Genomic DNA, 13,890 nt, shown 5'->3' on the forward strand with positions numbered 1-13,890 from the left:
GTCTCTCACTACTGCACTAATTAGCTAAGTATCATCCCAGCTTTTGACACATTTGCATTCTCCATCAAGAGATGTCCACCCGAACCCCACCGATAGGAACGAGCTGTTGTCTACCCAAGTTTCTTGGGAAAACAGGCTCTTCCCAACAGAGCAACCAGAACTCCAGCTTCCAGCACGAGCTTACTGACCACAGAAGAGTGTGTAATTGCGCCCTGACCAAAGCTTCGTTACCCCTTCGGGCACCAGGACATCAACCCCAACCAAACCCAGTTGCGTCTTACCCTGGGCAGGGCTGCCCGTAATCAGCCAGCGGCTGAGGATGCTCTTTTCTCTCTGCACCCCCCGAATCCACCACAATGAGAGACTGGGACAAACTCCTCTCGTCCTGCAGCGCTGCCGACATTGAGTCCACCGAGCAGTTGCTCACGATGCTGGAGCGGGATGAAATCTCACTGTGGCTGGAATCCGAGAAGTTGTCCGATTTGGTGGAAGGAATGAGGGCGTAGCCTAAAGGAGAGAAGAAGAGAACGTCACGGTCACAGAGCAATTCAAGTTTAGTAGGTATGACAATTTCAGCAAGAATATTTAGAAGACAAAACAATCAAAACCTGTTTGCACACAATCGGTCCACTGTATTTTTTAGAGTACTAAAGCTTTTAGCATCTAACAGCACCTAGCACTGTAATTCATTAGTGCGAGTCTGGTGTCACCAATAACCTGCCTGTAACTCCACTACTCTCCAGACCAGAAGGTTAAACCTACATAAGCAGGACCAACAGTTGTAGCATAAACAGTGGGTGGATAGATCAGGTCTCTCCAATTCTGCAAGCGCTGAGTCCTCTAGTATAAATGCAGCTCAGTTCCCTCTATCCCTCTGCCCTACTGTTGTGAGAGACTCAAAAAAGGTTTTGGCAGTGGATGAGGAGATGCTGACTAAGGTAAAAGCCAGCTATTAGCACCCAGGGATTAGCCATATGGTCCGTTTCAGTTTTATTATCTGTTCCAAAACTAACAGAAAAGGAAGGACAAGCGGGAAACACAACTTTGGCAGGAGCTGGACCAGACGCCAGCATTGCTGAAGACCTCACCAGTTTCAGAGCAAAATGTATGTGTTTTTTTCTGCTTGGCTTACCCTTACCCTCAAATAACTTCTTTCAAACACAACTAATGTATATAGCCCCATATTTGCAACACCTCCTCTTCCTAGTACCTGGAGTGAACATAAAAGAGACTATAATATTGAGGACTTCCATGGGCTCTGGCTACGTATCTCCTGTAGACACTTCTGCTGGTGTAGCTAAAGGGATTCCAGATGGGACACCTGTCCCCACACTGCAAAAGAAAAAGCCCTTAGTATGGACAACTTGACTAAATCATTTATTTTTATGACCTTAGAGACTCAGGGAAAGAATTCAAATGAACTGAACTCAGCAAAGTGCATCTGGGCTGGTCTGAGGGAAACCACACTCAGGTTCTTCAGGACCTTAGAGAAGAGACCAGCACCTCCCTCTCCTCTCCCCCTCATGAAGAACTGTAGACGTCCATGAAGGCATCCAGTCTCCTCTGCTCTGAACTGAGCAGACCAAGTGACCTCGGCTGCTCCTCCTGAGTCATGCCCTCTAGTCCTCTCACCATCTTTGGTGCCCTCGTTTGGACACATTCCACTATTTTTATATCCTTCTTCAATCATGGAGCCCCAAGTTGCACCCAGCACCCAAGGTGAGGCCGCATCGAAGCTGAATATAGTGGGACAATCTCTTCTTTAGACCAGTTCACTACACTTTGTCCAGAATTCCTCTGCAAGGGCTCTCAACCCTGGAAGGAATCAGCAGCTCCTCCTAATTGGCAAACTTACTTGTGTGCACTCAACTCCCTGTGTCCAGGCCATCAATAAAAATACTGAAGAGCACCTAAAATCGAGTCCTTGGGAACACCGCTAGCAACTGGCCACCAGCCAGATGGTGCCCCATACACTACAGCTCCTTGGGACCAACCCTTCCAGCCAAGTGTTCACCCACAGTATCGTGTACCTGCTGGACATTCCGTCCTTCAAAAGCTTTGCTAAAATCCCAAACACCCACGTCTGCCTTCCCTTTGCCTTTCAGGTGCATAATCTTGTCTTAAAAGGCTATTAAGTGAGGCATGACCTTCCCTTCATGAACCCACGTTGGCTCTGACTCACGACCACACTCTCTTTCAAGCGTTTTTCAGCAATTCCCAGAATAATCTCCATCATTTTACCTGGCACTGAGGTGAGACTGACAGGCTTATCATTACCAGGGTCTTCTTTTCTTGCCTTCCTCGAAAACTGGAAAAACACTTGCTAGCTTCCAATTGACTGGGACCTTCTCCAGAGTTCCAAGATCACTGATAAATAACCGAGAGAGGTCTAGCAATAAGATGGGCTGACCCTGTCAGTACCCTGGGGTGAATCCCAGCAGGTCCCACGGACTGATGCGCCTTCAGCAGCAGCAGCAAATTGAAGATGTTCAGATTTCAAGCTCCCTGGACTATTCCTCTCTTTAGATAAGTCCACGCACCATCTTATGGGCAGAAGGAAGTTCCTTCTCTTGTGCCATCAGGCAACAAAATCAGGAGGTGTCTATTAAATTAGTTTGGTTGTGGGTTTTTTTTTTTAATAAAAAAGCCAACCCATTTTGCCTCCATTAGCTCTCTGACCCACAGCTGTGGTTTGTTCCCCTTTATCTGAAGGCAAAAGGCCGTGCATTAATGACCGTGGTGTTGGTTTGGGTTTCTTTAATTTTTTTTTCCCTTGAAGTTCCCAGTGGGTTCCTCTATAACAAATCCACTGCATCTCAGGAAACACATCCCTGCCCTCACCAGGAGAAAGCAGTCTACGGTATGTCTTACATTCTGTGCATAGAATTACAAAACTAGAATCTTTATTTGAAAATACTGGATCATCAACTGCTTCATGTACAGGTAAATGAGCATCTGTAAATTAATCAAAAGGTGGTCCTTCTTTGCAGGAGACCATATTAATACACTGTTGACACAGTCCTCAGATAAGCATTTTTTTCCCCAGATTCCTGCCAATCACTCAATTTCTCTCTTTATTTCTACCCACGTGTGTCTTTGAGCTGGACTGCCATATATTTACATCAATTAGGTGAAAACGTGAAATGCCCGGGCAGTGGGAAAGCCATGTCAGTGATACACACAACGTGATACAGAAGATTGATGCCACTAAATCCGTAAAAAACACAGAGGTCATACAACGTGGCACCTGGAGCCACTGGAATACATGCCACTGAGCACAGAGCTCAGCATTTGAGAGCTTTCGCAGCTTTGGCTTGATTATTACTGTCAGATTTTAAGAGCAAATATGAGCTTTAAATATCAATATTGTAGACCAGCATTTTTAAGATTAAACTTCAGTTTCCTTTCCTTTGACAATAATTAATACCTCATATTCTTTACCTTGTCTAATGAGCTGCTTAAAATTAAGGCAACTGTACTGCAGTAAGAAATGTCTTAATTTTAAGACGCTCTTCTTCAAGAACTTCAAAGATGTGGAGAACAAAAGGGCTCCTCTTCATTAAGGAGATTAACACCGAGAGCTGAGTCATTCAATAACAGCACATGGATATAAACAGACTAAATGTAATTTTTTCTGGGCCGAAAAGGTTAGCAGAAGATGTGACCAATGGAAATATACACCAACGCTGGAAGTGAGCATTGGATTTACATCTTATGAGGGACTATCTGGAGTCTAACGAGGAGAATGTTGCTGAACTTATTGTTTCATTGGTACCTGTGAAACACTAAGCACCAGAACCGCCACTATACCCGCTCCTTGATTTTCTAAACTTCACATTATTGTCTTCACTGCACTGTAAGGGTGATGAGCTATAAATAACTGACACAAATATCTGGAAGGAAAGCACATTAAACAGCTTAAACATGTACATGAATAATGCTAAAATAACTTATATAAATCAGTACATCTGACACAAAGTGGACATCACAGTCTTTCTTCTAAAAATACATCACAGTGTCTTCCTTCTCCTTCTAGACTTCACGCACAGGCAGTAAGATGTCCACAGACTGCTGTTGCTATAGATACTTGTTGTACTCAGAGCATCACTGTCTTTCTCCTGTTGGTTCTCACTCCCTTCCGAGGCCTCAACGTGCTCTGCTTTCCTTTTTGCAGTAAAAGCTGTTCTTTCCCTGGAGAAGCTTCTTTCCCTAAGTCTTCTAAACGGGGATCCCTTCGTTTTCCTGCGCTCGCGCTCAGCTTCTGCCTTTTCCCTCTTATCCTCTCTTTCTCCCTTCTCACTCAGGTCAGAACTGTCTCTGGCTTTGACAATCATCCAAATTCTCTTTTGCAAATAAGCCCCACCTATTCCGTAGCTGCGTTGTCCGCTGTTCTTGTTGCTGGTTTCGCTGGCGAGCGATGAGGAAGAGCCAGAGAGATTCATCTGACTGCAGTTGTCCGCCCGTTGGATGTTACCAACTGCAATAAAGAACAGGCAGGCAGACCATGGTAAGCGACGAGACAAGCAACAGCACAAACAACGTCCTGATTTTAAAACGTTTTTTCCTCAGTCCTATTTGCATATCACTTGGGCACAGCTCAAAAGAAAATGACATCTAAGATTAAGTGGAACGCGTTCATGCCTAAAATTATGTCTTTCTGCTGTCTGTGAAGCACCTAATTTTAGTTCAATGAGCTGTTGGCACTACACGTACAACAGGGTACGGAGCGCCTCAATCAGATCAGATCAGTGCTAAAAATACGCCGAAAGCAAGTTGAATTAATGAAATCACCCCAAAGAAACAAAATATTATTTTCAAAGAACCAGATGAAAGTTAACAAAAATAACTTGTTTATAAGCGATGCTCAAAAAAAAAAAAATCTCAGTGGAGCTAAGTTTGGCAACCCAAGTAATTAAGCTTCTTGTACATATGCTGTGCTGAGGTAAAATAGGTGGCATTCCCCTGAAGGAAAGGGTATCTTGTGAAGGCAGCAGTGGGTGGACCAGCACGATCTCCCACTGAGAAGGGTGAGAGGATGCAGGAAGTCACCATGCCATGCCATTGCCATGCCATTCCGGTGGCTTTGGGCTGTCGGTGAGGCAGAAGCAGCAGAGAAGGGAGGGAGAAACGCCTTACACCGTCCGACAGGGACCGCACTGGCTGACTACAAAGTGGTGTTTAGAAATTTCAACTGAATTCCCATCCAAGGAGGACTAATGCTGAAGGGATGCAGGTCTTTTAAGATGAAGACATCAAAAATAAAGGGATTCTCAGGGCATCATGATAGACAGGGGTGTATACAAAGCCCTGTGCACAAGAACAAAAATTATGAATAGCGACTCGAGGACTTAGATGGATGCACTATTTTCGCAGCTATCAAACCATCTCTCTGCAGAACTATGAGTTATCGCCGGCTCCATCTAATCACCTGAAATTCCAGCTACCTTAGGGAAAAATGTAAGATGTCTCAACAGCCACCGTTTTTGTGCAACACCGCTGTCTTCAAGAAATCCCCAGGTCTGTGAATCCCATTCATGTAACCGGCCACCTACATCTGATACTCTGGGGGCATCAGCGCTTAACATTTATGGGGAATTCTGTCTGAAGCACTTAAGCAGTTTTTAAGAAAACAACTGTTTCCCTTTTTAAACAGTAAATGACTTTTAAGGCCAAGCATATAAATATATTGAAAAACTATGTCTATTTAAAACTGAAAGAGGGGAGATTGAGATGAGATGTGGGGAAGAACTTCTTTGTTGTGAGGGTGGTGAGAGCCTGGCCCAGGTTGCCCAGAGAAGCTGTGGCTGCCCCATCCCTGGAGGGGTTCAAGGCCAGGTTGGAGGGGGCTTGGAGCAACCTGCTCTGGTGGGAGGTGTCCCTGCCCAGGGCAGGGGGTGGCACTGGATGAGTTTTAAGGTCCCTTCCTACCCAAACCATTCCATGATTCTATTCATAGAGAGACATGATTCTATTCTTGACATGAATATTCTAAACTACTACTTCTCTTACATGTCATTACCAACAAATATTCCTGCCACTGCCCACCCTGGTTTTAGCACAACAGAGGCACGAGGTTCCCGAGACGGACACTGACCACGCCACCCTGGGGACGTTCCCCCAGGACACCTACCTTTGCGTGGAGAGCCCTGAGGAGAAGCGGGTGGGCTGGAGTGCAAAGAAGATGCCATGGACAAGGTGTCATCTGTTTGTTTCTTACTACTTACTTCCTCAGACAAGCTCAATGACTTCTGTGGGGAGCCTGTACCTACGGATACAACAGAATCATTTACTCCATATTATTCTGTTTAAACTACAAATAAGCACCACGTTGAACAATCCCTGGGGTATTCAGCAAAGGGAGGAGCAGATGCTCAGATGAATTCTGCATGTGGAGACAGTCCCATTTCAAACTTAGAGCAGATCAGCAGTGACCACTGCTGAAGGGCTGAAACACCCAGGTCACAACCAGAACCATTGCAAGAGATAACACCAGTCGTGGTTTTGGCAAAGGACTGAAAACTGTGTAACATATAAAGCCTGGAGGAAACCCTTGCCCATGACACTGTTGGGACAGTGTTAAAAACGATTTGTGTCATCGCCAACGAGTCAGTTCAAGATCTTCACAATCAGGAGTTCTCAAATCAGCGCTCACGGGCACTGCACACACAAGTTCAGCAAAACCAGTTTACCACTGGACCTCGCAAACTCATGATTTGGTACTTCTTGTTCACTGTTAGACCACCCTGCAGAGGACACAGCGCTGAGGAGTTAAGCTCTCAAAAGGTTGTTAGATCAACACTGAACACTTAACACACGGGAATGAAGAAACACCTCTCAGCAAAGCTTCTGGAACAGATCACGTTGGCTTTTAAGAGAAGACTTGAAATAAATACTAACTGGAAACACCATTTTTTATGCTGCAATACGCTGTTTTCTGAAGCTATTTTAATGGATATTGATGCTCAACGTATCATAGCATCATTTCATATCATTTACTGACTGCAACTAACTTTAATAACCCACAATTGTAGCTTTCAAACGCTACAATAGTAATGCAAATAGGTCAAAAGCATTTTAATACATAATACTGCTTTGCAACGAGCAAATTCAGAGGCAGAAAAAAGACTGATGCTCAGTAGGAGCAACTAATAACATCTGTTACTCCATTTGACAATAATGTTGTTATAATGGTGTTCCAGAGGTTAAAATATTAAATGTCTGTGATTTGTTTCAATGATTTCATCTAAATATATTATACTTCATTTTGTCATGAAAAGGAAGAAGCGACGTTGTTCTGCTCTGTTTATGCAAGACCCCTCTAGAATGCAGAAATACACAATAAAAGACTTAATACGGTACATCTGACCTGATCAAGAGAGAGATATTAAGATCTTTACTTAAGGGGAAATATTAAGTTAAGGGGAGATATCAAGTTCTTTAGTTCAAGGGGAAAAAAAAAACAGTGACAAAGCAAGGGCATATTTGGATACAACACCTTCCCATCAGCTGTTTTAAGAAAAGTTATTAAAGATTGTGCAAATGACTAAGGAAACGGCACGCTCTCTTAAAAGACAGCAATTCACTTCAGCTATTTTAAAGTGAAGGAAGTAAACGAAGCACAACGGTATCTCAAATAATCCCCCCAGCTACAAATAGCTCTTCCCTTTTACTTATTTAATCTATACAATCCGGAGAGGCGAACGGAGGATACTCACTGAAGGTGACATGATCCTTTGTCAGGCCTTTTTTCCTACTGGGGTATAAATTCACAGTCGGAACCTGAAGAACTTGGCTCATCCTGTTTTGTTGATGCTGATGGGCTTTAGCGGTTTGGCCAATGGACCTCATGGGTACTGGAGACATTTCAGAGGATTTCCCTCCTCTTCTCTCGCTTAAATTCTTTGTCACTGTTATGGAAAAATTACACATAAATATCTTGCCCTTTCAACTGCAGGATTATTACAGTCGTACCCAGTACAACCATCCAGACAAAGCAGCCATGGTGTGAAGCAGATAAAATATATTTGAAACCATTTCTATTCCAAACACACCTATTTTGTTACACTGAGGAGGCCGATAGGTGAAATAGCATTTTAAAAAAAAATCTAAACTCTATAAAGCATTTTAGAGGTGCTTCATCAAAGGAAAAAAAAAAATGTGATTTATTTTTACCACAATTAAAGTCCATATTTTAGATGTTTGCACATCAGGTACAAAAGCATAACAGCATCTCCTGGAAAATGACGTAATGGCACAGAAGGGAGAAAGGAGTTGTTTTGCGATGGGCATCAAACCTTTCACTAGGTGGCACAATTGATTTACAACACAGGGCGCCGATTCAGTTTTGACTTTAATCACGCAGCGATTAATAAACTCTGAAGTTAAGGCCACCTTGACTTCTCCTGAAATTCCCTTGGAAAAGTCTGGATTGCAGCACTACTGCTGCTCGCTCCTTCTGTGAGCAAGGCCAGGAGCATCCTGCCACTGAGATAAGAGACTGTATATTCGACGAGTATAATCTAAATCAGATCAATTATCTCCATTTTTTGGGATTTTTTTCCCCCAGTTTTTAAAAAAATAGGTACTATAATAATACACCACTCTATATTTATGTGTATATCCACTTAACCTTCATTTTCTTTTTTTGATGTTTGAGATAAAAAGGACTCTATTTGCTATACTCCGTGGCATAAAACAGTCAGGATACATTCCCTATTTTTCCTTCCAAATATCCATGGCTAGCACTGTGCAAACAAGATTTTCAATGATTTATTTAAAACAATTGAAAAAACAACCTCATAACATTTATGTTTGTCTCCTGGGCACAGAATGGCCACCTGTTGTGTTTGCACATAGATCTTCTCTCCAGACCTCATCCTGACACGCTCTAATTTATTGTTTCAGCAGGGGAGTAAAGCACAAAACCCACAATGGTGTTACCCCTGAGTAGAAGCATTTTGGGCCATTTCATACCTGGCTGAGCCCAGCACGAGCAGGACACCTCACCCAGCGATGTAGGGATGCCCTGCATCTTTCTATTCGGAGCTACCTGTGATTTCTGGTGCCCTCAGGCACGGGGCCAGCGTGAATACACAGAATTTAGTTTTTTTAAAAAGGGAGTCAAATATGGCCATCTCCAGGATTGCTCCATCAGTGCTATTTAAAAGGAAACGTTACCAAAAATTTGCATAGGAAGGCACCTTAGGAAATAACAAGGATTTGCATTCTTAATATTGAATAATGGCATCTAGAAGATAAAATTTTAAGCCTTTTCCATCTCCTAGTCACGCTTTTAACTTACCTCCTCAGAGATAAAACGGTACTTAAGGACAAAAAAAAAGAAAAGTCTCAAAACGCTGCATTTGGACAACAGACGAGCATGAAATACTACCTTGATTAGCACAGTTGCTACTCTTCCAGTTTGAAACAAACCTACCTTTCAAGCAAGTGAAAATTTCTCAGGATCACAATAAAATGCAATTACCGTTTCTCAATTTTAAATAAGAATTTACTGAAGTGTGTAAGGCAGCAGGTCAGATACCAGGTGCTTTAGTCAGACAGTTGCACAGGAGTTCAAATTATGAGAACTGTCCTGCTGTAGCCCTCAATTTTTGACTGTCAAACCATGTCAATCCCATCAGTCAATATTGACCTGACTTCTCCTTCTCAACAATCTTCATTTATTCGAAGCTGTAATCCATTGCAGTTTCTATATTGATTTTGTCTCTTTTCTTTTTCTGGCTGTTCATATAGCAAGGGTTACTTTTATCCTTCCTAATTCTGCACAAGGACAGCAGGACGAGAATGGAGCTAATGTGCTATTGAATTTCCTTCCAGACTGATGAAAAGACACACAGTTTAAGAGCTATAGGTCAAAAAAAGAAAACATCGCTGCCGTTTTTCTGAGCTCAACCAAGATCAGAAGGCAAATGCTGGCTTGTTGAAATTGTCAGTACATGAATTGACAAACAAGGGAGAAGAGAAAGATCGTCCCCCTGTACTGTGCACTGGTGAGGCCCCACCTTGAGTACTGGGTCCAGTTTTGGGCCCCTCACCAAAAAAAAAAAAGACATTGAGGTGCTGGAGCGTGTCCAGAGAAGGGCAACGGAGCTGGTGAGGGGTCTGGAGCACAAGTCTTGTGAGGAGCGGCTGAGGGAGCTGGGGGTGTTCAGCCTGGAGAAAAGGAGGCTGAGGGGAGACCTTCTCACTCTCTCCAACTCCCTGAAAGGAGGGTGTAGCCAGGGGGGGGTCAGTCTCTTCTCCCAAGGAACAGGCCACGGGACAAGAGGAAACGGCCTCAAGTTGCACGAGGGGAGGTTCAGATTGGATATCAGGAAAAATTTTGACACAGAAAGGGTTATTAAACACTGGAATGGGCTGCCCAGGGCAGTGGTTGAGGCACCATCCCTGGAGGGATTTAAAAGCCGGGTTGACATAGTGCTTAGAGACATGGGTCAGTGATGGTTTTTATCAGTTAGGTTGATGGTTAGGATCTTAAAGGTCCCTTCCAACCTAGACAGTTCTAGGATTCTATCTTAAATGAGTATTTCTAGGGAAGGAATAAGATTTTTATAAATTTTATTAAAAAAAATCTAGGGCACTGTACTTACGAGTGCTGTACGCAGGCTCACACTGAAGCGACAATATTTGGATCTTCTCTTCGTCCGTCTCTACGTTCAGGTTGGACAAGTACTGCTTCACCTTCCTGGCCATCTGGGCATCCTCATAGAGCTTCTTGGCGTTCAGAAGCGAGCTGCGACGGGCACGTTTCTTGTGAGCGCCTCCCTGCACATCCAGCATGTTCGAGTTTGTGCTGCCCTGGCTCAGAGACCTAGAAAACAGAAGAACGAAGCAGTAAATTTTTAGTTCCCAACAGTAACGAGGAGCTACAGTAGCACACGCCAAAGCAGATTAATACCAATAATCTTCAGTTAGGGCTAGTGCATGCTGATGCAAATGAGTTAAAGAGATGAACAGCATTAAAACAACACTTGTCTTAAAATATTCCTGTAAAATTGAGGTCAGCAATTTCAGTCTAGAAAAGGATTGCGTATGGAAGTGTGGAACTAGCAAGAATGAGGCGCAACGCTGCGTAAAGTACCCATTTCATCTTGTTCTGCAAACCCCAGGCTATTTCAACTGCCCAGTGTCAGACTGGGCAAACCTGATAACTTCGTTCCTTTAAGGCATTTGGTACCCACTGTTTGCATCAGGCTTACGCCAGAAACTTCAGCGATTCAGCTGAGTACAGAAGTGAGCAACTACTGTAATCCTCTTAAAAACTGAGCTTCTGACAATGTTTAAATAAGGAGAGAAATTAAATATGCAAAGTACTTTGTATTACGCACTTAACTTCTTTCTCCAATGAAGTAGAAACATTCACAGAAGAGCAGCTCATTGAAAAAAAATGAATGTATCCCCACAGAGGTGAGGAAGTCAGAGATCATACACAAACGCCCGGAGCTGTAGCTATGAAAGATGATGCTCCTCAGTGCTCCTAATTTTGAGCTGCCCCTTCTATCAGCAACTGAAGAAAGATAAATAATCCCCAAACGGTTCACATACATCAGCTCCTCTCCCTGACAGTCACTCCTGTTCACACTCAATCAGCAACCAAGCAACTCATCTTGGGATACTTTAAATACACCAATCACCTATTTCAACTGTCAAAAAAATCCTAGGGCCACACCAGTCCCAACCCATTTTTTAATAAATGGAGATCACGCTATGTCTTACACATAAATTCTAATGGAAAGAGTCAATAAAGCTGTTCAAAGTTATTTCTTTGTGGGGTTTTTTTAAACATTCAGAGGAATAACTCGATTTTAAAAGGCTAAATTATTTGTAAAGATGTTTATCAAGATCTTGGGGGCGTTTACAGAATCCCAAGTGGCAGAATAAACAATCTCCAGCACAGAAGAGCCGGAACGGCCAAAAGAGTCAGAACGAAACGTAGCATTTGAGGAAGTCTACGGAATCAAACACACTGAGCTTAAAAAATAAGAAATGGTGGGAAACAACTAATGGCAATATTTTCAAAGATGCAAAATAAAGCAATTTAAGAGAAAATGTAAGCTTAAAAGCTGGCAGAAATGTATAGCTTAATTAAATAAAAAAGTAACGCTATTATGGGCAAAGAGCAGCAAAAGGCACGAGGGACTGTTCACACCTATTCTAACCCAAGGGCGCTCCTGTCTCCTACAGGTAAGACCAAAGCTAATATCTATTATGCAATGAAACAGGAAACTACATTATGTTTATTTTTAATGATTAAAAACATTGTATTGCTCATGCACACAGTTTTAAACCCAGAATTGACTTTTTAAGGCAATTTAATACAATTTCCTTTATTTATTTATTTTTTTTTAATTCACTTGTGCTCACAGCAATCCCAAGGGTTGGCAATTTTGGTGGCCCCAGTTGAGTTCTAGGTGTTCCCCCCCCATGAGCTGCCCTGTGTGGGGCTGATCACTGACCCCCAACGGCTGCCAGCTGAGCTCTCTTGCCCCAAGGGGGCACCAAACCTGCCCTCCCCAGTCTGTCCAGCACAAGTTGGAGGATCCCAACTTTTTGGGGATGCAGAAGTGCCTGGAGACTCTTTGGTGATAAACCCCGTGGCCACCCCAGGCTCCCCCTTGGGAGCGATTGTAGGGAGGGCAGAGCATCCAGAGCATAGAATCATGGAATTGTCTTGGTTGGAAGGGACCATCGAGTCCAACCATCAACCCAACACTGACAAACCCATCCTGCCTCCATCCTCTATGCAAAGTGTTGACGTGATGACACACAACTGGCTTTAAACCAGGTGCCCACAGCAGGAAAAGAAGCAGAGTTTCAAAATGCACAGGCACATCGGCTCAGGTACACAGGTTACAGTTTATGGGCAAAAAATATACATAAAACCACATCAAATATGGCCACAACGTTATCTTAAAATCACTGCCGTACGTGTCGGTCAGGAATTTCAGCAGCCAATCTTAGCACTCTCCTTAGAGGCATTTCAATATTCAGTCCTTGCCCAAGGCTTCCCAGTGAAATCAATGAGGATTTTGGTGTATGAATTGAGACATCCATTTTAAAAATACACTAAAAATAAATACGTCGAAGCTTGAACTCGAAGAGGGGAAATGACCGTATCATTATCACAATTCAATGCCTCCTTATGTTTTAAAACGCACAACAGCTTAAACTTTTCTCTCACATGTTAAAAAGCAAGTTATTTATTTCCCAAAACAGTTTGCCTTCCAATATAACTGCACAGCAGGGGTTTCTTTATGCATAAAGCTAAAACTCAAACCGTTTATCTGGTACACAAGAGCAACTCAGAATTCTTATAGCTGCAGTACAACGTTGGCTGTAACCCCTTATTCCTGTTTTCCAAAAAATATGTATTGCAGGGTTAATAAAATGCATGCTGTATTTCAGATGCATGCACTAACGAGGAGGATGCAGGATGTTAAGAGTTGCATAATCTTTATTTAATCTTAGTTGCATTCATCTCTACACTTACCCCAAACTTCTCCACCTCTTCTTCCTGTAAGCAAGAGCCATATACATTGAAGCATGTATTTGAACAGAAAAGCACAGGAAAAAAATAAAACAGTTGAGAGTCAGGAAGAAAGATGTAGACAGGAAAGAACAGAAAAGAAAAAATTTCTATACAGCAAAATTCTTCTCAAACAATAGCACAATGTTTTAATGGAATGCGAGGGCAGGACTTGCTCAAATACTTTTAATATGGAAGAACATCTATCAGTTTTTTTTAAGTTTAAGCCTATGAATTTAAACAGCAAACTCGCATTAAATTGTCCTGTTAAGTGTTTCCCATAAGTCAAATTCAATTTTGACGGAGGGAGTGAAAACTGTTTTAACTTATTCATATCGCACCAA

General features: G+C 42.7%; 1 protein-coding gene across 1 annotated transcript in view; it reads right to left on the reverse strand.

The window, feature by feature from the left end:
• RAPGEF6 (Rap guanine nucleotide exchange factor 6) overlaps positions 1–13,890 on the reverse strand; it is a 130,618-nt gene that overhangs the window by 11,305 nt on the left and 105,423 nt on the right. Inside the window, exons 22-26 of the mRNA XM_074155810.1 lie at positions 13,511–13,534; positions 10,611–10,831; positions 7,716–7,907; positions 6,131–6,265; positions 282–507 (exon numbers count right to left, since the gene is read on the reverse strand). Of these exons, the coding sequence (XP_074011911.1) occupies positions 282–507; positions 6,131–6,265; positions 7,716–7,907; positions 10,611–10,831; positions 13,511–13,534 (798 nt within the window). The remainder of the gene's footprint in view (positions 1–281; positions 508–6,130; positions 6,266–7,715; positions 7,908–10,610; positions 10,832–13,510; positions 13,535–13,890) is intronic.

The sequence above is a fragment of the Numenius arquata genome, chromosome 11 (assembly GCF_964106895.1).
Source record: "Numenius arquata chromosome 11, bNumArq3.hap1.1, whole genome shotgun sequence".
Lineage (NCBI taxonomy): Eukaryota > Metazoa > Chordata > Aves > Charadriiformes > Scolopacidae > Numenius > Numenius arquata.